Source organism: Lepus europaeus, chromosome 19 (assembly GCF_033115175.1).
Source record: "Lepus europaeus isolate LE1 chromosome 19, mLepTim1.pri, whole genome shotgun sequence".
Taxonomy (NCBI): Eukaryota; Metazoa; Chordata; class Mammalia; order Lagomorpha; family Leporidae; genus Lepus; species Lepus europaeus.
In genome coordinates this window covers 4,858,402-4,881,177 of record NC_084845.1, presented here as the reverse complement: position 1 = coordinate 4,881,177, position 22,776 = coordinate 4,858,402, and the positions used below count along the sequence as shown (strand labels likewise).

The 22,776-nt window shown below is 41.2% G+C and overlaps 1 protein-coding gene across 6 annotated transcripts in view; it reads right to left on the bottom strand.

The window, feature by feature from the left end:
* The window catches only part of LOC133748873 (zinc finger protein 677-like), an 89,187-nt gene that overhangs the window by 60,254 nt on the left and 6,157 nt on the right, over positions 1 to 22,776 (bottom strand). For 4 of the 6 annotated variants that reach the window (XM_062177945.1, XM_062177946.1, XM_062177944.1 and 1 more), the window contains exons 3-4: positions 18,474 to 18,639; positions 12,268 to 17,122 (exon numbers count right to left, since the gene is read on the bottom strand). In XM_062177945.1, the coding sequence (XP_062033929.1) occupies positions 15,624 to 17,122; positions 18,474 to 18,639 (1,665 nt within the window). In that variant the 3' untranslated portion in view covers positions 12,268 to 15,623. Of the gene's footprint in view, positions 1 to 12,267; positions 17,123 to 18,473; positions 18,640 to 22,776 lie in introns of those variants that run through there. The other 2 variants (XM_062177950.1, XM_062177949.1) reach the window with 2 other exon arrangements.

Genomic DNA, 22,776 nt, shown 5'->3' with positions numbered 1-22,776 from the left:
TCATGCTGTTGTGTGCAAAATTGCCACTTGAACTCATGGAGTCAAGTGTCAGGATGACCAAGATGCCACAAGAGGTGACTGGTGTTTCCAGTTATCTTCCTGGTTACTGAGGGTTTCAAAGATGTGCTTCTCAGCGGCATTGTGACAATGCTGATCATTCCCGTGGAGTCAGCAGTAAATGGTGTGGTCACTGATCCCAGAGACAACACTGTCCAAGTTGACAACCTCTTATCTCTGAGGCTGTTAACCACACTGTTTATCCCATGTGTGCACTGCTCATGATCCTTCAACAAAAACAATCTTGAGATAGCTTATGAAGCTGGTGATGTCTACCTCTTATTTGACAGAAAGAGAGAGAGAGAGGGAGAGAGAGAGGAGGCAGAGAGACACAGAGAGATCTCCCCACTGGCTTACTTACAAAATGCCCACAATAGCCAGGTCTGGGCCAGCTGAGGCCAGGAGGGAGAATTCAATCTGATTTTTCCATGTCGGGGGCAGGGGAACCCACCTAACTGAGCCATCACCTTCCAGAGTATGCGTTAGCAGGAAGATGGAATCAGGATCAGAGTTGGAAGTCAAACCTAGGCACTTCAGTATGGAATATTGCCATCCCAAGTAGTTCTGTATGTTTAAGTTGGATTTTAGTGTATTTTTAATGTTTGCAATGTGTAGGGTGTTGCATTGGGGAATGAATTTTTCCTTTTTTAAAAAGAGATTTATTTATTTATTTGTGTTGCAGAGTTACAGAGAGAAGGAAAGACACAGAGAGCCAAGACTCAAACCAGTGCCCACATGGGACGATGGTACCACAGGCAGAAGCTCAACCCACCACACCACAGTGCCAGCCCTCTGAATATTGCTTTTTTTTTTTTTTAAGTTGACAGGCAGAGTTATAGGCAGTGAGAGAGACAGAGACAAAGGTATTCCTTCCCTTGGTTCACTCCCCAAATAACCACCACAGCCAGCGCTGTGCCAACCCGAAGCCAGGAGCCAGGTGCTTCCTCCTGGTCTCCCATGCGGGTGCAGGGGCCCAAGCACTTGGGCCATCCTCCACTGCCCTCCCAGGGCACAGCAGAGAGCTGGACTGGGAGAGGAGCAGCCGGGACAGAACCGGTGCCCCAACTGGGACTAGAACCCGGAGTACCAGTGCCGCAGGTGGAGGATTAATCAAGTGAGCCACGGCACCGGCCCCATGAATATTGCTTTTTATATGAGTATTTTATAAGATTTCCATCTGAATGCTAAGGGAATTGTTCAGCTGAAGTCTCCTAAAACCTACACAAACTCCAGAATATTTTGAAAATACAAATATTTTCTATTTATCTCCTCTGATTTAGTACATATTAAAGTATACTTTCATCAGTTATGCTTATTATAGTTTTTACTGATATTTTTTGATGTCTTTATAACATTTTTTTTTTGACAGGCAGAGTGGATAGTGAGAGAGAGAGAGAGACAGAGAGAAAGGTCTTCCTTTTTGCTGTTGGTTCATCCTCCAATGGCCGCTGTGGCCGGCGCATCGTGCTGATCCAAAGCCAGGAGCCAGGTGCTTCTCCTGGTCTCCCATGCAGGTACAGGGCCCAAGGACTTGGGCCATCCTCCACTGCCTTCCCCGGGCCATAGCAGAGAGCTTCCCCAACCGGGACTAGAATCTGGTGTGCCGGCACCGCAAGGCGGAGGATTAACCTGTTAAGCCACGGTGCCGGCCTTGATAACATTTTTACAAATCAAATTACTGTCCTAATCCCAGACATACTAAGAAATTGACTTGCTATAATTTATTTTTTTAAATAGTTATCTCATTTATTTGAAAATCAGAGTTATACAGAGAGAGGAGAGGCAGAGAGAGAGAGAGAGAGAGAGAGAGAGAGAGAGAGAGAGGTCTTCCAACTGCTGGTTCACTCCTCAAATGACCGCAATGGCCAGAGCTGAGCTGATCTGAAGCCAAGAGCCAGGAGCTTCTTCTGGGTCTCCCACGTGGGTGCAGGGGCCCAAGTACTTGGCCATCCTCTACTGCTTTCCCAGGCCATAGCAGAGAGCTGGATGGGAAGAGGAGCAGCCAGGACTAGAACCAGCACCCATATGGGATGCGGGCTGGGGCTTTAACCTGCTTCACCACGGAGCCAACCCCGACTTGCCATAATTTATTAAGGCACATTACTTCAGCTATACAAAAGAATGAAATACCATCATTTGCAGCAAAATGGAAGGAGCCAGAGGACATCCTGTTGAGAAATAAGTCAGACACAGAAAGACAAACATCCCAAGTTCTCCCTTACACGTGGGAGCTAAAATTAAAGAAACGAAAATTAAAAACTAAAAAACCCTCAATCTGAACATAGCATGTTGAGAACTAGATGCTAGAAGAGGGAGAAGGGGAATTTTGAGTAAGAAATAGGGGAAATTGGATGTGGTTTGTTATTTGTAACAGATTTACTAATGTGAAATATCAATGGAGAAATGAAGTGAGGGTATATGGGAATGTGTTGTAGTATGACCTCACAATTGTTTTGTATTTCGTGGATAATTACAGTGCTGCATAGACATGGAGTAGCTTTAGTGACAGGCTGCTATATAAATGCAGATACAAAATCATAATTTCTAACTTCTACAATTTTGATTTTTTTTACAGTGTTACATATTTGCCTGATCTGAAATTTCAAAAGTGATCTGAAAATATTTTCCAGTTGTCATTTTGTGTGCTTCCCCTATAATAGAGGTTCTTTTAATTCTCGGGGAGAGGTTGTTTAGAATTCTACAGAGGGCAATTTTGTGTAACTGTGTTTTCTCAGCCACATCTTGGTTTCATCACGGATAAATTCTGATAGAAAATTCGTGGAAACTTTGTGCTCAGTGGGTGCCAGAACTGTGGCATCCAGGTCAGATGCAGATGAGAGCAAAATTTTCAATTAAAAGTTTTACAGTTTGTATTTTACTCCTCAAATGACATACAACTGGGGTTGTGTCAGGCCAAAGCCAGTAAACCTGAACTCCACCTGTGTCTTTGTGTGGATGGCAGGGACCAAGGTACTTGTTGAATCATTTGCTGCCTCCAAGGGTGCATGTTAGCAAGAAGCTGGATCTGAAGCAGCGTAGCTGGGACTTGAACCAGGCACTCTAATATGGGATGCAGGTGTCCCAAGAGGTGATTTAAACTGCTGCACCAAATGCCTTCCCCTCAATGGAGATGTGAAACAAGTGGGCTTGGGTACTAGTAGGATCCCAAAGGCAAAGCACAAAGTAGTGGCTTCCAAGAGGTGGGAGTGGCCCATTCAAAGCAACAGTGGACTGGCCGTGAGTAAAGTCATTGCAAGAGCTCTTTGGAATGCTCAAGGTATTTTGGAGAATTGAAGAAATAATAACATCTGCTTATTTTGAGAGTGCTTTAGAAAGTTAACCAAAGCTTTAGCAGCAAAATGCATGGGGAAATTCCCCCTGAAAGTCTTCCACCATGACCATGGTGGTACTCATACCTCTCACCAAGCAGGGGAAATCATCAATCATCTTACATCATCACCTTACAGTCCTGATTTGATTCCTCCTTCTTCTTTTTTTTTTTTTTTTGGCAGGCAGAGTTAGACAGGAGAGAGAGAGAGAGAGAGAGAGAGAGAGAGAGAGAGAGAGAGAGAGAGAGAGAGAGGTCTTCCTTCCATTGGTTCACGCCCCCAAATGGCTGCTATGGCCAGCACGCTGCACCGATCCGAACCAGGAGCCAGGTGCTTCCTCCTGGTCTCCCATGTGGGTGCACGGCCCAACTACTTGGGCCATCCTCCACTGCCTTCCTGGGCCACAGCAGAGAGCTGGATTGGAAGAGGAGCAACCAGGACAGAATCCGGCACTCCGACCGGGATTAGAACCCCGGGGTGCCAGCGCCACAGGTGGAGGATTAGCCTAGTGAGCCAGTCGATTTGATTCCTTCTATTTTGCTGTTTAATAATCTTAGAAAGCCTTTAAAGATCATTCACTTTGCTTCTGTTAACATATATACTGCATGGGGCTGGCGCTGAGGCATAGCAGGTAAAGCTGCTGCCTGCAGTGCCAGCATCCCATATGGGCACTGGTTCAAGTGCTGGCTGCTCCACTTCCAATCCAATTCTGCTGTGGCCTGGGAAAGCAGTAGAAGATGGCCCAAGCCCTTGGGTCCTTGCACCTGCATGGGAGACCTGGAAGAAGCTCCTGGTTCCTGGCTTCGAATTGGCATAGCTCCGGCTGTTGCAGTCAATTGGGGAGTGAACCAGAGGATGGAAGACCTCTCTCTCTGTGTAACTCCAACTTTCAAATAAATAAATAAATCTTAAAAAAAAAACCACTGTATGAACATGGTTAAATTCCCAGTTCCCAGGACCCTCAGTTCTTTATGGATGGACTAATGGTTGGGCTCATCACTTACATAAGTGCCTTGAATTTGGTGGGACTTTCGTTGAGAAATTCAGCATTTTTGCCTTTTAGTTTGTGTTTCCATGAATTTTTGAAGTCTCCTCATACTTGCACAATCATAATCCATGCTCTGCCATAGGATATTTATGTAGCTACTATAGCAGTGTAGTTTCAGACTCTGATACCCCAAAACCTACTTCACTATTCATGAGTAGGCACAGTATGATTGTATCTCTACATGCCTTTTATTCTGCTAATATAAGACCACAGTTGGTAACTTTATTTATATGCAGTGAAAATACAAAGACAGCAGGCATATGAAAAATATTTTGGAAGAAAAGAACATTCAGGTCTAAGGATAAACATAATCTTTTCTTTGGTGCTTGGAGCACTTGGTGAAATAATTTGAGATCAGTGTTTATGAATTTCTTCTTAAGAATGAACTTAGGGGCTGGTGTCATGGTGTTAAGCTGCTGCCCGCAACACCCACATGGGTGCCAGTTCAAGTGCTGGCTGCTCCACTTCCCATCCAGCTCCCTGCTAACGAGCTTGGAAAAGCTGAAGCTGGCTCAGGTACTTGGGTTCCTGCACCCACGTGGGAGACCTGGATGAGGCTCCTGGCTCCTTTGTGGCCACTTAGGGGTAAGCCAGAGGTTGGAAAATCTTTCTCTCTAATCTATGTCTTTAAAAATAAATCTTAAAAAAAAACAATGCTAACTTCTTTCTTTCTTTTTTCTTTCTTTCTTTTTTTTTTTGTATTTCACTGTCAAGTCAAACCATTTTTGTTAGTTTGTAAGTTGTGGCTACTCCATTGAGACAGGAAGGAACTCCACCCAAAATGTGGTTTGGATACTGGAACCGATGAGATCATTGTGCTCTATAAAAACAAGTCTTCCAGAGGAAAGCAAGGTAGACTTCTGAAGATGTTCAAAAAGAGCTAGAGAGCAGGGATGGGGATTGGCTTGGAGTGTTATGATGGTTACTGGTGGGGCTTGGGTGAAGGTACCACAAGGGATAGAACTTCTAGGTGAAGTAAAAAAAAAAAAGGAACACTCAAGAGACAGCTGGACAAAACAAGAGGACATAGTGAGGCTCAAAAGGTAGCTACGACAAACATCACAATATGCAGCTGGTCTCTTGTGTACAACCCTAAATGTTTACTCTTGGAACTGTTTGCTGGTAAAGACTAGTTCTTACCCTGCCAATAACCTAGCACATTTCTTTTTATGCTGTATGCTCAGGTTCTATTGCGTATCACTGTGGAAAATATTTATAAAGTACTATTTAGATACATCGCCTAAGATACTTTCACACCAGTGAAAAACAGTGTTGAAAGATTATATATTATAATTGGACACTTTTACTTGGAGCAATTCTAAAAAGACTAAAAAAATACCAATTTCAACTTATGTTATTTGGCAACATTTTTTGTGAGTCATCGTCAAGTGTAATCAAATTCCTTTTTTAAAAAAGTATAAACTTTCCTTGTCATTATTTTCTTTCTCACACATATTGTAACCCAGATCATACTAATATACTTTGTTTCTATTATAGTCCAGGATATTCATAAATCAGTGGGGTTGTTCTGAGACTTTTATGACAAACATGTACATAAGGCAATTATGGGTACAAAGTAGAAATGTGAAAGTTTATTTCTAGTCAAATGAATGAACTGGAATGATAAGAGATGATGAGATGAAATCTCCTCATGTAGAAGTTGGCTAAGGTCAGGTTTTGAAAATTAAGTATGGGGATGTTAATCAGCATCCAGAAAAGTAAATGAAAATATAATAAGGAAGTCCCCAAGATTTCACCTGAGATTTGTGACAAGGAGATAATTTCCCCTGTCCAGTGCCTGGGTCACAGCCATTTCCCAGTGACTGAGAGAAGGAGAATGGGGGAGAGAGAGAACACACAATTATACTTCTGTCTGCTGGTTCACTTCCCAAATGCATACAATAGCTGACTCTGGGCCAGGCTGAAGCTGGGAGCCTGGGACTCCCACATGGGTGGCAGGGTCCCAGATATTTGGACAATCATCTGCTGCCTTCCCAGGGACATTAACAGGAAGTTGGACCAGAAGCAGAGGAACTGAACTCTCAGATATGGGATGCACTCATAGCTTAACCTGCTGTGCCATAATGCCTATCTCTATTCAGTGATTTCTTAACTTTGCATGGGGCATCAGAAAGTTAATGGAAAATGTGATTATGAAAACTGCATGAATCTCAACTTTTTTTTGCACAAAATAAACTTGTTTTTAAATTCCATTTTTCATGAATTTTTGAAGTTTCTTTATCTGTATCCTTTAAATCACATTTCAAGAGTCCCTATAATTAGTGCTTTATGTGTAGTAACAGAGTGAATCTTAACCATGAAGTACTGATGTTATTCAAATTTCACAAATGAGGAAACTTAGGACAGACACAGTTTAAAGACTCACCCAATCACATCCCAGTAAGTGGCTCAATGAGGATTCCTGCTGCTTGGCTGCAAATACGCATCTCTTAACTATGGTACGGACTCATCAGACAGGTTATTTCTATCATCCAGGTACCACATGTCTATTTAATTTTTAGTAGCACATTTTAAAATGGTCTATCTTCATACATAACTGTGGTTGTGCTTTCTGCTTACAATTTTATTTCACAGTCCAAGTTTTTATCAATAAGATGTAGACATACTAATAACCAAATAATCCTTTAAGAAAGATTGAAGTTGGAAGTTATGGTTATGGTGGTAGAAGACAGATTTTCCTTGAGTCAAGAAAAAGAGTAGGAGTTCACGCTGCAGCCTAGTAGGCGAAGCCTCCACCTGCTGCACCAGCATCCCACATGGGCACCAGTTCGAGTTCTGGCTGCTCATTTTCCAATCCAGCTCTCTGCTAGGGCCTGGGAAAGCAGCAGCAGATGACCCGGGTGCTTGGGCCCCTGCACCCACATGGGAGACCTGCAAGAAGCTCCTGAATTTGGATCAGTTCAGCTTCAGCTGTTGCAACCATTTGGGGAATAAACCAGCAGATGGAAGACCTTTCTCTCTGTCTTTCCCTCTCTATCTGTAACTCTACCTTTCAAATAAATAATGGAAAGTCTTTTTTTTAATTTTAAAGAATTGTCACTGTAGGGGCTGGTGCTGTGGCACAATGGGGGGTTAAAGCCCTGGCCTGAAGCATCGGCATCCCATATCGGTGCTGGTTCTAGTCCTGGCTGCTCCTCTTCCAATCCAGCTCACTATTACGGCCTGGGATAGCAGTAGAGGATGGCCCAAGTCCTTGGGCCCCTGCACCCAAGTGGGAGACCTGGAGGAAGCTCCTGGCTCCTGGTTTTGGATCAGTGCAGCTCCAGCCATTGTGGCCATCTGGAGAGTGAACCAGCAGATGGAAGGTCTCTCTCTCTCTGTCTCTACCTCTTTAATTCTTTCAAATAAATAAAATAAATCTTAAAAAATGGTCACTATAAATATAAAATAAATGGCAAAATTCACGTAAAAATTAACATTAAAAATGGAAAAAAAGTGAAATGATATCAATTATTGAAATACTTACACAATATTGTGGTAAACCAGCTATAGTACTCCAACATGAGTGATAAAACATTTCAGAGATTATGTTACTATTGATCATGGGTGGTGTATTATTAACAAAAACTTTTTAGTATTAATTGAATAATTATTAAAGTAGACTCAAAAGACATAAATGTAAAATAGCATCTTGAAGGTATGGAACCGTGTTCATTAAACAAATTGAAATAAATTCCATCTAGACGATATAGAAATGAATGTATTAAAAATTTAAGTGGTAGATTTGTTGTAAGTCTAGATTTGGCATTTGAATAAAAAAACAGGTTTGTTGAGATATAATTTGCTTATCACAAAATTATGGCTGTTATCACTCCTGTTTCTGGCTCTATCAGGGTATCTAAGCAGAAGGAAGCAGAAGCCAAGGTGGGCAATGCCACCACTGCTGGTGGTCAAGTCAGTCCAGCCTCTCTGCCACATGAAGAATTTGTCAATGAATCACAGGCAGGGCAGGTGTTTCAAGTCTCCATGTTCTCAGAGGCCTGTCTTCAAATAGTCACCCACAGATCATTTCTGAGCATGATTCTGCCAAGGAAACTAAGACAGCATGGGCCAACGACTCCTGGTCATGCATCAGAGACTTGGTGGGAGACATTCACGTTTAAACGTCAATGAAGGGGCCGGCACCGTGGCTCACTTGTTTAATCCTCCACCTGTGATGCTGGCATCCCATATGGGCACTGGTTCTAGTCCCAGTTGCTCCTCTTTCAGTCCAGCTCTGCTGTGGCCTGGGAGGGCAGTGGAAGATGGCCCAAGTGCTTGAGCCTCTGCACCCAGATGGGAGACCAGGCAGAAGCACCTGGCTCCTGGCTTTGGATTGGCGCAGCCGTGGCGGCCATTTGGGGAGTGAACCAATGGAAGGAAGACCTTTCTCTCTCACTGTCTATAACTCTACCTGTCAATTAGATAAATAATTTAAAAAAAAACTTTAATGGAAGCTCTAAGGACCTGACTTTGTTCCTTACAGTCCTCTTTCCTGCTATAAGAATTATATGTCCTGTTTACCTCCAATGGTGGAACTAGAAATGTGCCAGGGGATTTCAACTCAATCTTACCAAGGAGGCAGGTACCAATGCCAGCGCACTTGGTAAAGTGATAAGTATAAATACACAACCGATCAAAAAGATAGGGTATGTGTTGAAGAAATTTCACAAATAAGACCAGTGTAAGCAAATAATGAAGGATAGAATTAAAAGGGAGAGTATGATCCTGTGGGGGAAGCAGGACACACAGCAGACTCATAGAATGGCAAACGCCCAAAACAGCACTCCTGCCTCAGAATCAACCCTTGGGACATTCGGATCTGGCTAAAACGTCCATGAGAGTCTCACAGGCATGGAAAGCCATGACACGGTGGCAAAAAACAATCTAAATGAAAGATCCTGGTGAACAAGACCCCAGCAGAAGGAACAGGCCATCAAGGAGAGAGGCGCCTTTCTCTGAAGGGAGGAAGGAACCTCCACTGTGATACGGCCTTGACTAAACAAGTTCAGAGTCGGTGAACTCAAGGGGCTTCCATAGCCTAGACAGCTCATAACAAGAGTCTCGGGTGATTGCTGACGTCATAAATAAGAGTGCCAATTGTTAAGTCAACAACGGGAGTCACTGGGTACATGCTCCCCACGTAGGATCTCTGTCCTTAATGTGTTTTACTATGAAACTTAAAAACACTACTAGTCGAACAATACCCTATACCTTGTGCGGTTGTGTGAGTGCAGCCTGTTGAAATCCTTGCTTAGTATATACTAAGTTGATCTTCAGTATATGAAGGTAATTGAAAATGAAACTCGATAAAGGGCGGGATAGGAGAGGGAGAGGGGAGGGCCACGGGAGGGAGGGAGGGTGGGGGGGAAAGCCACAACAATACAAAAGTTGCACTGTGTAAATTCACATTTATGAAATTAAAAAAAAAATAAAAAAGAAAAAAAAGAATTATATGTCCTGGTCAGCGCCATGGCTCAATTGGCTAATCCTCTGCCTTGCGGCACCGGCACACCGGGTTCTAGTCCCAGTCGGGGCGCCGGATCCTGTCCCGGTTGCTCTTCTTCCAGGCCAGCTCTCTGCTGTGGCTAGTGAGTGCAGTGGAAGATGGCCCAATTGCTTGGGCCCTGCACCCGCATGAGACCAGAAGCACCTGGCTCCTGCCTTCAGATCAGTGCAGTGCGCCGGCCGCGGCAGCCATTGGAGGGTGAACCAACGGCAAAGGAAGACCTTCCTTTCTGTCTCTCACTGTCCACTCTGCCTGTCAAAAAAAAAAAAATGTCCTATATACAGAGTGAAATGTTACCCTGACTCCCAGAACCAAATTGTAGAACTGGGCAAGAGGTGAAGAAAAACAGATAACATAGGGGGAAGTCAATGTTTTACATATTGTGACTTATTTTTAAAATTTATTTGAAAGGGGGTGAGAGAGACAGAATCTTCCACTGCTGGTTCACAACTTAATGGCCACAACAGCCTAGGCTGGCCAAGCTGAAGTCAGGAGCCATTAACTGCATCCAGGTCTTCCATATGGGTTGCAGAGGCCCAAGTACTGGGCTGTCTCCCACTGCTTTCCCAGGTTTTTAGGATTATTTAAGTTTTGTGTTTCCAGATCCCACAGGACATGCCATTCCTTACAGGACTTGGCAAAGCAGAACCTGTACAGCTTGCTTTAGCTGTAGACCTGATATAGTGGGATAGGGTAAGGGCAATAAAATCGGTCTTCCTATGTCATTTGGTCCTCAATGCTGCTATAAATCACAGTGCCACAGTTCCATGGCCAATCTGTTTATAGATATTCACAGTATGCCCTTTATTCCTGGTACTGTGTGTGTGTGCGTGTACAAATAGGAACAGAATTTATTCAACAGTAAGGGAATACACACACATTCATGTCTGTGTGGCCCACCACACAAACACCCAACGTGAGTGGCTCAGAGTGGCCCATACATGAGAGAATCAAACTGAAAATGGTACCTCTGAGGAGAGGTCCATCTGAGACCAGTCTGAGCCATGGAAAGAGATGAGGGTGGGATGTCAGCACATTCCGCGGTATAAAGAAAACAAGAGCAGTGCCTCTAAGTAGGGTCCATGGAGGAAGAAAGAGCTATCGTTGTCACTCTATTTAAATACATTTGGGACAGAGTGAGAAACACACACGCAGAGGAAGAGGGGAGAGCAAGCTTCCATCTACTGGTTCATTCCCCAAAACCACCCTTAACAACTGGTGCCTGGCCAAGTCAAAGCTATGAGCTGGGAACTCAATCCAGGTCTCCCATAGTGGGGAAGGAATCCAACTGCTTGAGTCATCACTTAACTTGGTGTCTCCAGGGTGTGCATTAACAGGAAGCTGGAATTGGGAACAGAGCTTGGGACTCAAACTCAGGCATTGTGATATGGGATACAGTCATCCTGACCACAGACTTAACCCCTAGGCCACACACCTACCTCCTTACCAGTTTTCTTAAAGAAACAGTAACACTACAGTTATCCAGTATAATTGAATGAGTACACTAGGTGTTTACTTAAATTTGCAGTGTTATCCAGTATAATTGAATGAGTACACTAGGTGTTTACTTAAATTCGCAGTGCTAAAGACATCTCCTATTTTAAGGCAAATGTCTCTGCTACTTTCCTGAACCGCACTGGCTCTCATCCATGTGCCTTCACCACCACTGCACTCCAGTTCTGGGACCTGCTTTCCTAAATATCCTTTGCTGCACTATTCAGGTTAGTTGGCCAATGAGAAAACCTTGAATGGAACTTGGAAGGCACAAATAAAGAAGGCATAAATTTTAGAACTAGTGAGCCGAAGCACACTTCCTAGGCCTGCTCACTAATCCTCACCCCAAACAGCGAGAAGCAGTTACTTCTCAGACATCACCATGAGGTGTTTTCTCAACAATCCTCAGGCTTTATTATTGCCACCAATTATTTCCCTGATAGTCTCTAGGGGTATTCTACACATTTCACTGTGTAAGCACCTTCAAAATTTGTCTTAATCTGAAAATTCTTAATTATCTTACAGTAATCAACCCTTATATATGAGGGATATATCCCAAGACCTGAAGTGAATGCCTGAAATCACGGATGGCATCAAACCCATGTATACTATTCTCCCTATATATCACAACTATGAGGCGGCTTAATTTATAAAATAGACATAGCATGTTAATACTTAAACTAAGAGAGAAAAATATAAGTAAGTTATGCTAAGATGGTTTCTTTCTAATCTTATTTCACTGTAGTTTTCTTAAACATATCACAAAGCTTCTGTGATATGTTGGAAAAAGGGATGCCTCACATTCTGGGCAGGACAGAGAAGGACAGCATCAGACTTCAGTGAAACACCCAATTTAAAATGTATGAATTATTTCTGAAATTTTCCATTTAATACTCTCAGAATATGATTGACTGTAGGTAACTGAAGTGCAAAAATAAAACTGTGGGTAACAGGGGGCTACTGTGCTTTCTTGAACAAATGCAGACTAATAAAATGTAGAATGTTATTTCTATGTCTTCAAAGTTTAATCATCACAATCACCATTGATCCCAGGCCAATGGGTTATCCTATCATTTAATTTCAATGAGTTATTTCAATAACATTCTAAAAGTCTGCATCTAATTAATGAACTCTGATGCTTAAAAACATTTAATAGCATGGACAAATGAAAATCCACATGCAAGAGAATGAAGCTGCACAGCTCCACACCTTAAATAAAATTTGACTCAAAATGGATCAAATACTGAAATTTAAAAAATAAACCTGGTTGGCACCGTGACTCAATAGGCCAATCCTCTGCCTGTGGTGCTAGCACACCAGGTTCTAGTCCCGGTCCGGGCACCGGATTCTGTCCTGGTTGCTCCTCTTCCAGTCCAGCTCTCTGCTGCGGCCCAAGAGTGCAGTGGAGGATGGCCAAGTGCTTGGGCCCTGCACCCGCATGCAGACCAGAAGCACCTGGCTTCTGGCTTTGGATCAGTGTGGTGCGCCTGCCACAGTGGCCATTGGAGGGTGAACCAACAGCAAAGGAAGACCTTTCTCTTTGTCTCTCTCTATCCACTCTGCCTGTAAAAAAAAAAAAAAAAAAAAAAAAGAAAGAAAAGAAAACTGGTGGATTAGAATGGAAAATTTCCAAAGTTGATACAAATGACCAATAAACACTTGAACAAATGTGCAACATTATTAGACATGAAGACATGCAAATCCAACCACAATGAAATATTTCAAAGTGACTATAAGGCTATACTGCTATCACTAATATTAATAATTACACAGCAACAAGCAATAAGAGTTGATGAGAAAAGTGCAGGAATTGTAATATAAAATGGTTCAGCTCCTTTGGAATAGTGGCAGTTCCACAAAGATAATCATAGAATTACCATGTCTCAGAAACTCCACTTAAAAACATACCCAAGAGAAGTAAAAACATATATTGGCAAAAACATTTTTTAAAAAGGTCTTGATAGCAGCATCTCTCATAATTTTAAAAAGTGGGAAAACTCAAAGCTCCAACAAATGATGAATGGAAAAATAAACCAAGGAATATTAATCAGCAATGAAGCTAACAAGGTACTACATTCTATTGTACACTTCAAAGATTTTACTGTATGTCAGTTCTATCTATTTTGGCACCAGCTGGAAATTCAAACCACAGAAGTACTCTCACTCCAGTCCTGCCAGGTAACCACCTTAACATCCTAAGACAGTTTTCTTTTCCACTCTCTATATCCACTTTTGAAGGAGCTTGAAGTCTGCCTTGTTTTCCCAAGAAAGCTCCAAGTAGTAAAACATTCTGATAACATTTAAAGTGTATGACATCATCAATCTTCAAATCTAAACCTTGTGTGAGGTCCCATTCTGTCCCAGTGGAGCGGCCACAAGTGAAAACTAACAAAAATGTTTTGGTGGTAAGCATATCAAGCGTTTAGCTCCCAAAAATCCTGTTTTTTGTTAAGAGGAAACTCATGACATTGGTCTTTCCAGATTATTTCACTCATTGCTTCAAGTACAAATATAACATTGTGCTCTTTATTCTTGAAATTTTCTTTTGTTAATAAACTTCATATGCTTACAATCACTTTTTCACTACATTTAAAATAATATGCAAGCCATTCTTACAAAAAGGCATGTAGAAATACAATCATCTGGTAAATATAAAAATTGCACTACCATAGTATTTTCATTATAGGAACAATCTGCAGCAGAGTGCAGAATGACTGAAGTGCAAATCGTGAACAGTATCAAAATTGCATACTGTATGAATATAATATGGAAAGACATTATCATGTGACACTAAACCTTAGAGTGTAATAATATATCAGAACTCATTATGAAGTGTCCCAATGAAGTGGGATATGCTTAGGTTGATAAAACTAACATGGCTCATTCAGCATTAAAAGTTACATCTTACTGTGACATGAGAATTATGACATATTCTAAATGGTATCAAAATACAATTTCAGTGGCCACATGTGAATCCTCTACAAGTATGTTCTGGTTCTTTTGATTAAACTGTCCTCTACACTTTTCTTCACTTTCCAAAATCAGGACCAATTTTCCATATTTAACACCTATTACCTTTTAAGGGGAAGGTGACTGTCACCCTCCTCCCATACATATCTTCCTACCAGATAAGCAGTCCCTAGTTTTCTGTTATTTTATTCTCATGAGAATTTCATTCTATCAATGCTCTAGCCTCTTCTTTGTTTCCTGATCATCATGTAATATTATTTTTCCTATAATCAATAGAGGTCCTTAGACTTTTCAACAAATCTAGGAAGGAGTCTTGATCATATAAAGTACAACAATGTATTCAAGTTTTACCCTGTCACCCTTCAGACTCAAAAATATATGTTGTAGTATCTTAAAAATAGCATCCTGGATTTTTTCAGTTTACAGGATGCTAAGGATATAGCCCCTTCTATTTCTCCAATTCTGTCCTTAAGACAATCAGGGTGATTAGGAAAAAAAAAAAAAAAAAAAAAAAAAAAAAGCATGTAATGAAGGTACAACATCAACAGATATCGAACTTTAAGTTCTAATTCTTCAATAAAGAATCATTTTCAAGAAACCTCAAATAATTTCTGAAATATTTTTATAAACCTCAGATCTTTTCACTGGTGTTTCCACTGCTTTGATTGACAAAGTTAACTGATTTTAACTTTTCAGTTATCTGTAGAATCAACAAGTGAGGTCAGTTAATCTTCAAGAATGGAGACTTAGTTCTCCCTAGTTATCAATTTCCTTATGTGTAGTTGAGAGAACTGTTTGGATTCTCTGCAGTATGAATTCTTTGGTGTATCCTGATGTCAGACCACTGGTTAAAGGTTATCCCATGTTCAGCACATTTGTAGTGTCCATCTTTTAAGAATTTTCTTACGACCACAAAGGTATATATATATTTTAGTAAGTTCATAACATTCATTACATTAGCAAGCCTTTTTTTTCTAGTAAACATTTTATGCTATTCCACAAGCCTTGAACTTTGGATATGCTTTGCCAAATGTATTTGTGTGGTATTCTGAAGGTGTATTCTTATCAAGTGAGGTACAAAACCCCGGTTAGGAGCTTCACAACCTACTTTTACACCATTTCTCTTCATAACAAGTCTCTGTCATTGAGCGGGACTTGAATGCTTCCCTTATGTTTGTTTCTACTATGAATTCCCTGAATCCCCAAGTTTTGAGCTTTAGACAAAAACACTGCCACATACATTATGTTTACAATGTTTTTCAGTGTGTATCTTTTGATGTCTATTAAGATTGGCAAATTGGGTAAAAGCTTTCCCACACTCATTACATTTATAAGGTTTCTCTCCAGTATGGATTTTCTTATGTTGAGTAAGGTTTGAACGCTCAGCAAAGGCTTTACCACATTCATCACATTTGTGTGGCTTCTCACCAGTATGAGTTCGTTGATGACCCCAAAGGTGTGAACGCTTGATAAAAGCTTTATCACATCTGTCACATTTGTAAGGTTTTTCTCCTGTGTGAATTCTCTGATGCTCCACGAGACTTGAATTTTGAATAAAAGCCTTGCCACACACATTACATTTGTGTGGTTTCTCTCCAGGATGTACATTTTGATGTCTAGTGAGGTGTGAGCACTGCTTAAAAGCTTTGCCACACTCATTACACACGTAAGGCTTTTCTCCAGTATGGATTCTCTTATGTTGAGTGAGGCTTGAACGCTCAGAAAAGGCTCTGCCACATTCGTGACATTTGTAAGGCTTCTCTCCAGTATGAATTCTCTCATGACCCCAAAGGTGTGAGCGCTGGATAAAACCCTTACCACATTCCTGACATTTGTAAGGCCTCTCTCCAGTATGCATTCTCTGATGATTGGTAAGGTTTGAATTCTGGCTACAGACCTTGCCACATATGTTACATTTATATGGCTTCTCTCCTGTATGGACTCTGCGATGCCTACTGAGGTTTGAACACTGATTAAAGGCTCTGCCACATTCATTGCATTTGTAAGGTTTCTGTCCAGAATGAATTCTCCGATGATTAGTGAGGTTTGAACTTTTGCTAAACACCTTTCCACAGTCATGACATTTGTAAGATTTTTCTCTGGTGTGTGTTCTCCCATATTGTGGTAATAAAGGGTATTTTAAAATCCTCCTATGCTTATTACAGATGTTTTTGACATTAGGACAAAGTCTTTGATGTAGTGAAACTGAAGAACCATTGTTGACAGACTTTTGAACCTGATGACATTCGTAAGTTTTCTCATTTTGAAACCTAGGTACTTCAGTCTGATGTGCCTGCAAGCTTAATCCCATCCTATTTTCAAAACACTTCACATACTTGTCTCTGGTATAACTGAAGTTACTTTTCAGTTTTAGCACATTCCTCATACATGGTTTGTCATGTAAGAAGTACTGGTATGCACAGTCCCTTACGGAAACACTATGCTTTAGTGGAAAAATAATGGAGGATTTATTATGCTGTTGATCTTTTCTATGAGTGAGATTTTTGCTATAAGTCAAAGGCACTGCTCTGTGATTTCTTTCATCATGTTCACACTGGCTGTCACACTCCTGCATATTTTTCCAGGAATCCTTGAGATCAATAGTTTTGATGCTATGACTTTCATTTCCTTCCAAGACCACCAGATGGTATAATTTCCCTTTATTCATAGCTTCTTTCAGTGATAATCTCTTGTTTGCGAATTCAGAAGGAATATCTGAAACACAGAACCAGAGGTTTCCCATTAAATAAGGTTGGAAAATAAATATTTTATATTAAAATATATGTTACCAGACAAATATTTATAATGAACAGTGCTATGAACTTTCCCAAGCATGGTCTTCAAATGTTAGGAATACAAACAGAACAGGAGTCCTCAATAAAGTAATGTAGTAATGAAATACATAATTCAAACTTATCTTAGGGAGAGTACAATGCAAACATCTTGTCAGCCAAATAGTCATACTACACAAATTCACTTAAACCCTGGAAGAAGGAATATTTTTCTACTGCTGCCACAAAGAACATAGCAACTGGAATAAGTACATCTGTATCATAATTAAAGAGAAAAAAAAGTAATGTATTTAGTGCATAATTATTACATAAAAGTAAAAACTAAAGCATGGTCCTTTTTGTTTTGCTACAAATGTTTCCTATTTGGGTAGCTTCTCAAATAATATTGAATGAAGCAACTTCCTCTATATCTGAGCTCATAATTATGTCCCCATCTACCTGGATTTTTCACTATTTTCATCTCGTACTCTATAGCCCAGGCCTCTTTGCCTTGCTCCACAATGGGAGCTAATATTCAGCTGTGGAAAGATTTCAACTGACAAAAAACAAAAACAAAAACAAAAACAAAAACAAACCACACAAAAATGAACATGATACACTGTGCTATTCCAGAAAATGTTCCCAGGCCTTTTTTTGGCTAAGAAGAGAGCACAGTCTGCTATGGCCCAGAAAAGCAGTAGAAGATGACCCAGGTGCTTGGGCCCCTGCACCTGTGTGGGAAGACCAGGAAGAACCTCTTGGCTCTTGGCTTCAGATTGGCACAGCTCCAGCTGTTGGCAGTCATTTGGGGAGTGAACCAGTGGGTGGAAGACCTTTCTCTTTGTCTCTCCCTCTCACTGTCGGTAACTCTACCTCTCAAATAAATAAATAAAACCTTAAAAAAGAAAAACCCACTGGGAAACTAAAAACAAAACAAAACGAAACAGTACAGATGGGTCTAGAAAACTATTTCACAAATTAGTCAACTGACATCAATCCTCTGAATGCCTAGTGATTATTTTGAATATGCAAATAACTAGCTGTTTTCCAAGAAACTACTGAATCAAAAGTACAAGAGGAAAGCCACAGGCTCAGTTGTTAAGGTTGCCAAAAGGTTTTAGGTTTTCTATTGTTCTAGAAACATCACTAATCAAACTTAGGATGCACGGATTTATAAGAGCAGGGAAGTTTGAAGTGTAGAGTCCACATTATGAAGCCATTCCATTATGAAATGTAAATTCAGACACACAAGCTACAAGTTCTCAAGACTCACAAAGGAGAATGCCAAGACACACATGGGCAGTTACCGACTTCTGGAGGGAAGTTGTTCTCATCCAAGAAGAGCAGGTTCTTGTAGTTTTCCAACATCACATCCCTATACAAATTCCGCTGAGCAGGGCCCAGGCATTCCCACTCCTCCTGAGAGAATTCAATGGCCACATCCTTGAAAGTAAATAGTTCCTGAAATGAAAACATATCTCACCAAATGGATATGAGAGAATTCTTATTTTTACTCAAAATTAGAGAAGTATAAAATAATCTTACAGCCAGCTCTGTGGCTCAGTAGGTTAATCCTCTACCTGCAGCACTGGCATCCCATATGGGCGCCAATTCTAGCCCCAACTGCTCCTCTTCTGATCCAGTTCTCTGCTATGGCCTTGGAAAGCAGAAGATGACCCACATGTTTGGGCCCCTGCACCCACATGGGAGACCCAGAAGAAGCTCCTGATTGGCCCAGCTCCTGCTGTTGTGGTCATTTGGGGAGTGAACCAGTGGATAGAAGACTTTTCGGTCTCTCCTCCTCACTATCTGTAACTCTACCTCTCAAATAAATAAATAAAATCTTTAAAAAAAATAATCCAAGCATTTACATTGTCCTATTTCTTAAACTGAGGTGGAATTAACATAAAATTTGCCATTTCAAGAGGTACAAGTCAGTAGGTTTTAGAAAATTCACAATATTGAACAATATCATCTCTGTCTAGTCCAAAAGTTATTTTACCAGTTCTAAAACAAACTCTGTACTCACGAAGCAGTCACTTGCCCATTCTTTCTCCCCTGTCTCTGGAAACCACTCCCTTGTCTCTTTGCATATGAAATATGTGACATTTTGTGTCTGGCTTCTTTCACTCTGTTTCTGAGATTTATCCATGATGTGTATCAGTACTATATTCCTTTTTGTAGCGGAATAATATTCCATTGTATGGCTGTATCACATTTTATTTGTTCATTCACTGATGGAGATTTCGCTTGTTTCTACCTTTTGGCTATTGTATATAGTGATATGAACAATCTGTACAAGTATTTTTTTTAAAAAAAACATTTATTTATTTATTTTAAAGGCAGAGTTAGAGTGAGGAGAGAGAGATCTTCCATTTGCTGGTTCATTCCTCAAATGACCAGGAACCAGGAGCTTCATCCAGGTTTCCCATGTGAGTGGTAGGAACCCAATAACTTAGGCAACCTTCTACTGTTTCCTCGGCACATTAGTGGGGAGCTGGATCAGAAGTGGAGGAGTCCACGCTTGAACTGGCACTCAGAGGGATGCTGGCATCACAGGTGGTTGCTGAACCCTTTAAGCTACATTGTTGGCACTGACATATTTTTTCTTTTTAAAGATATATTTATCTACTTGAGAGGCAGAGTTAGAGAGAGAGGTCTTCCCATCTACTGGTCCACACCCCAGATGGCTGCAATTGCCAGAGATGGGCTGATCCAAAGCCAGGAGCCAAGAGTTTCTTCCAGGTGTCCATATGTGTGCAGGGCCCCAAACACCTGGGCTGCCTTCCGCTGCTTTCCCAGGCCATTAGCAGGGAGCTGGGTCAGAAGAGGAACACCCAAGACACCAACTGATGCCCATACAGAAAGCAAGTGTTGCAGGCAGAGGCTTAGCCTACTACACCACAGCACCAGCCTCATGTATTTAATAACAATTTTCTATTCTTTTGGTTACATACTCTGTAGGGGAAGTGCTGGGCCATGTGGTTTAACTTTTTGAGAATCTACCAACTTGTATCCTACAGTGGCTATACCATTTTACAAGTACAATATATCTAGGGCCGCTGCCTGCAGCATCCTATATGGGCGCTGGTTTGAGACCCAGCTGTTCCACTTCTGGTCCAGCTCTCTGCTATGGCCCGGGAAAGCAGCAGAAGATGTCCCAAGTCCTTGGGCCCCTGCAGCCATGTGGGAGACCCAGAAGAAGCTCCTGGGTCCTGGCTTTGGATCAGTCCAGCTCCGGCCATTGCAGCCGATTAGGGGTGTGAACCAGTGGATGGAAGACCTCTATCTCTTTCTTTGCCTATCCTCTGTGTAATTCTTTCAAATAAATAAATCTTTAAAAAAGTACAATGTGTCAAGATTCCAATTTTACCATATCTTTACTAGTACTTCTTATTTTCTCTTTTATTATAGCTATCCCAGAGGGTATGAAGTGATACCCTTTTCATTTTTGCATTTCACTAATGATGCATATCACTGAATAATTTAACAAAATGTTGGCCACTTGTGTATCAATGGATGAACGTCTATTAAGGTTCTCTAACCTTTTTTTTTTTTTTTTTTTGACAGGCAGAGTGGACAGTGAGAGAGAGAGACAGAGAGAAAGGTCTTCCTTTTTGCCGTTGGTTCACCCTCCAATCGCTGCTGTGGCCGGCGCAACGCGCTGATCCAAAGGCAGGAGCCAGGTGCTTCTCCTGGTCTCCCATGGGGTGCAGGGCCCAAGCACTTGGGCCATCCTCCACTGCACTCCCGGGCCACAGTAGAGAACTGGACTGGAAGAGGGGCAACCGGGACAGAATCCGGTGCCCCGACTGGGACTAGAACCCGGTGTGCCGGCGCCGCAAGGCAGAGGATTAGCCTACTGAGCCGCGGCGCTGGCCCTCTAACCATTTTTAAACTAGCTAATATATAATATATATTCTTATACTTATACTGCCTCCTCTCTATTCTGTGCCTCTTTTCCTAACATTTTGGTGCCCTATGTGAGAAGGCACCAATCTGCAACTCTTTTCCTAACAGTGTACTTTCTTCTTTTTCCAAGACTGACTTGTTTATTTGGGGTACTTGCAAATTCAGGGCAAATTTTAGGACTCGCTTTTCTATTTGTGCACAAAGGCTATTCAGACTTTGAAAGGGACTGCACTGAATCTTTCTATCACATTAAGAAATATTACCATTTTAACAATACTAAGTCTTCTGATCCAGAAACATGGGATGTCTTGACATTTATTTAGACTCTCAGCAATGCATCATCATTTCTGTATATAAGTATTTAATTTCTTTGGCTTAGTTTATTTCTATTTTATTCTTTTCAATTCCACTGTAAATGGATTATTTACTCAATTTCCTCCATTTATTTATTGCTAATAATGATACTAGATTCTACAACTATATTGAATTTATTACCTCAGTTTCTGAGAACTCTAGGTATTTCTAGATATAAGACCATGTTTTCTGTATATACAGTTTCTAGATATAAGACCATGTTTTCTGTATATATAGTTTTTAAAAAAGTTTTAAGAATTTATATATACATATCTATATTTAAAAGATTTATTTGAAGGGCAGAGTTAGAGAGAGAGAGAGAGAGAGAGAGATATCGATCTTCCATCTGCCGGCTCACTCTCCAAATGGCTGCAACAGCCACAACTAGGCTGATCTAAAGCCAGGAGCTGGGAGGTTCTTCAAAGTCTCCCATGTGAGTACAGGGGCCCAAGCACTTGGGCTATCCTCTGCTGCTTTCCCAGACCATCAGCAGGGAGCTGGACCAGAAGTGGAGCAGCCAGGACTCGAATCAGTGCCCATATGGGATGCTGGTGCCAGTGGTTGCAGCTTTATTGGCTATGTATCAGTGCCAACCCCTAAAATTTATATTGGAAAGGGGGAAATATACAGAGATAGGTATATTCCATCCACTGGTTCACTCTCTAAATGCCTGTAATAGCCAGGGCTGAGTTGGGTCAAAGCCAAGTGGCCAGAGCCACTTATTTGCCTGATACTGAATTCCTGGTGAATTCTTTTTTTTTCCCCTAGTGAATTCTTTTTGCCTTTCAAACTTTAACTATGCTATCGCCTTAATTTCTGGTCACTGTAATTGCTAATTTCTGTATTGCATTTTTGTAAAATTGACTGCTAATCTTATTGAAGATCCCTGCACACGAAAAATCATTCATTCCTGCCTTGCTTTTTTCATGATTCCCTTGTCTTTAGACAGTTTGATTATGTATTTTGCTACAGATCTATGAATTCATTAAAACTGAAGTTCATTGAGCTTCTGACATTCTTTATAAATTCTGACATTCTTTATAAATCTGACGTTTCAGCTCTTATTTTTTGTACAGTTTTATATCCTTTACTTTCTATTTTAATTTATTTTAGAGATAAGAGTTATATATAGAGAAAGGCCTTCCATCCACTGGTTCACTCCCCACAAAGCTGCAATGGTCGGAGCTGGACTGATCCGAAACCAGGAGCCAGGAGCTTCTTCAGGGTCTCCTATGTGGGTGCAGGGGCCCAAGAACTTGGGCCATCTTCTACTGCTTTCTCAGGCCATAGCAGAGGGCTGGATTGGAAGAGGAGCAGCTGGGACTAGAACTG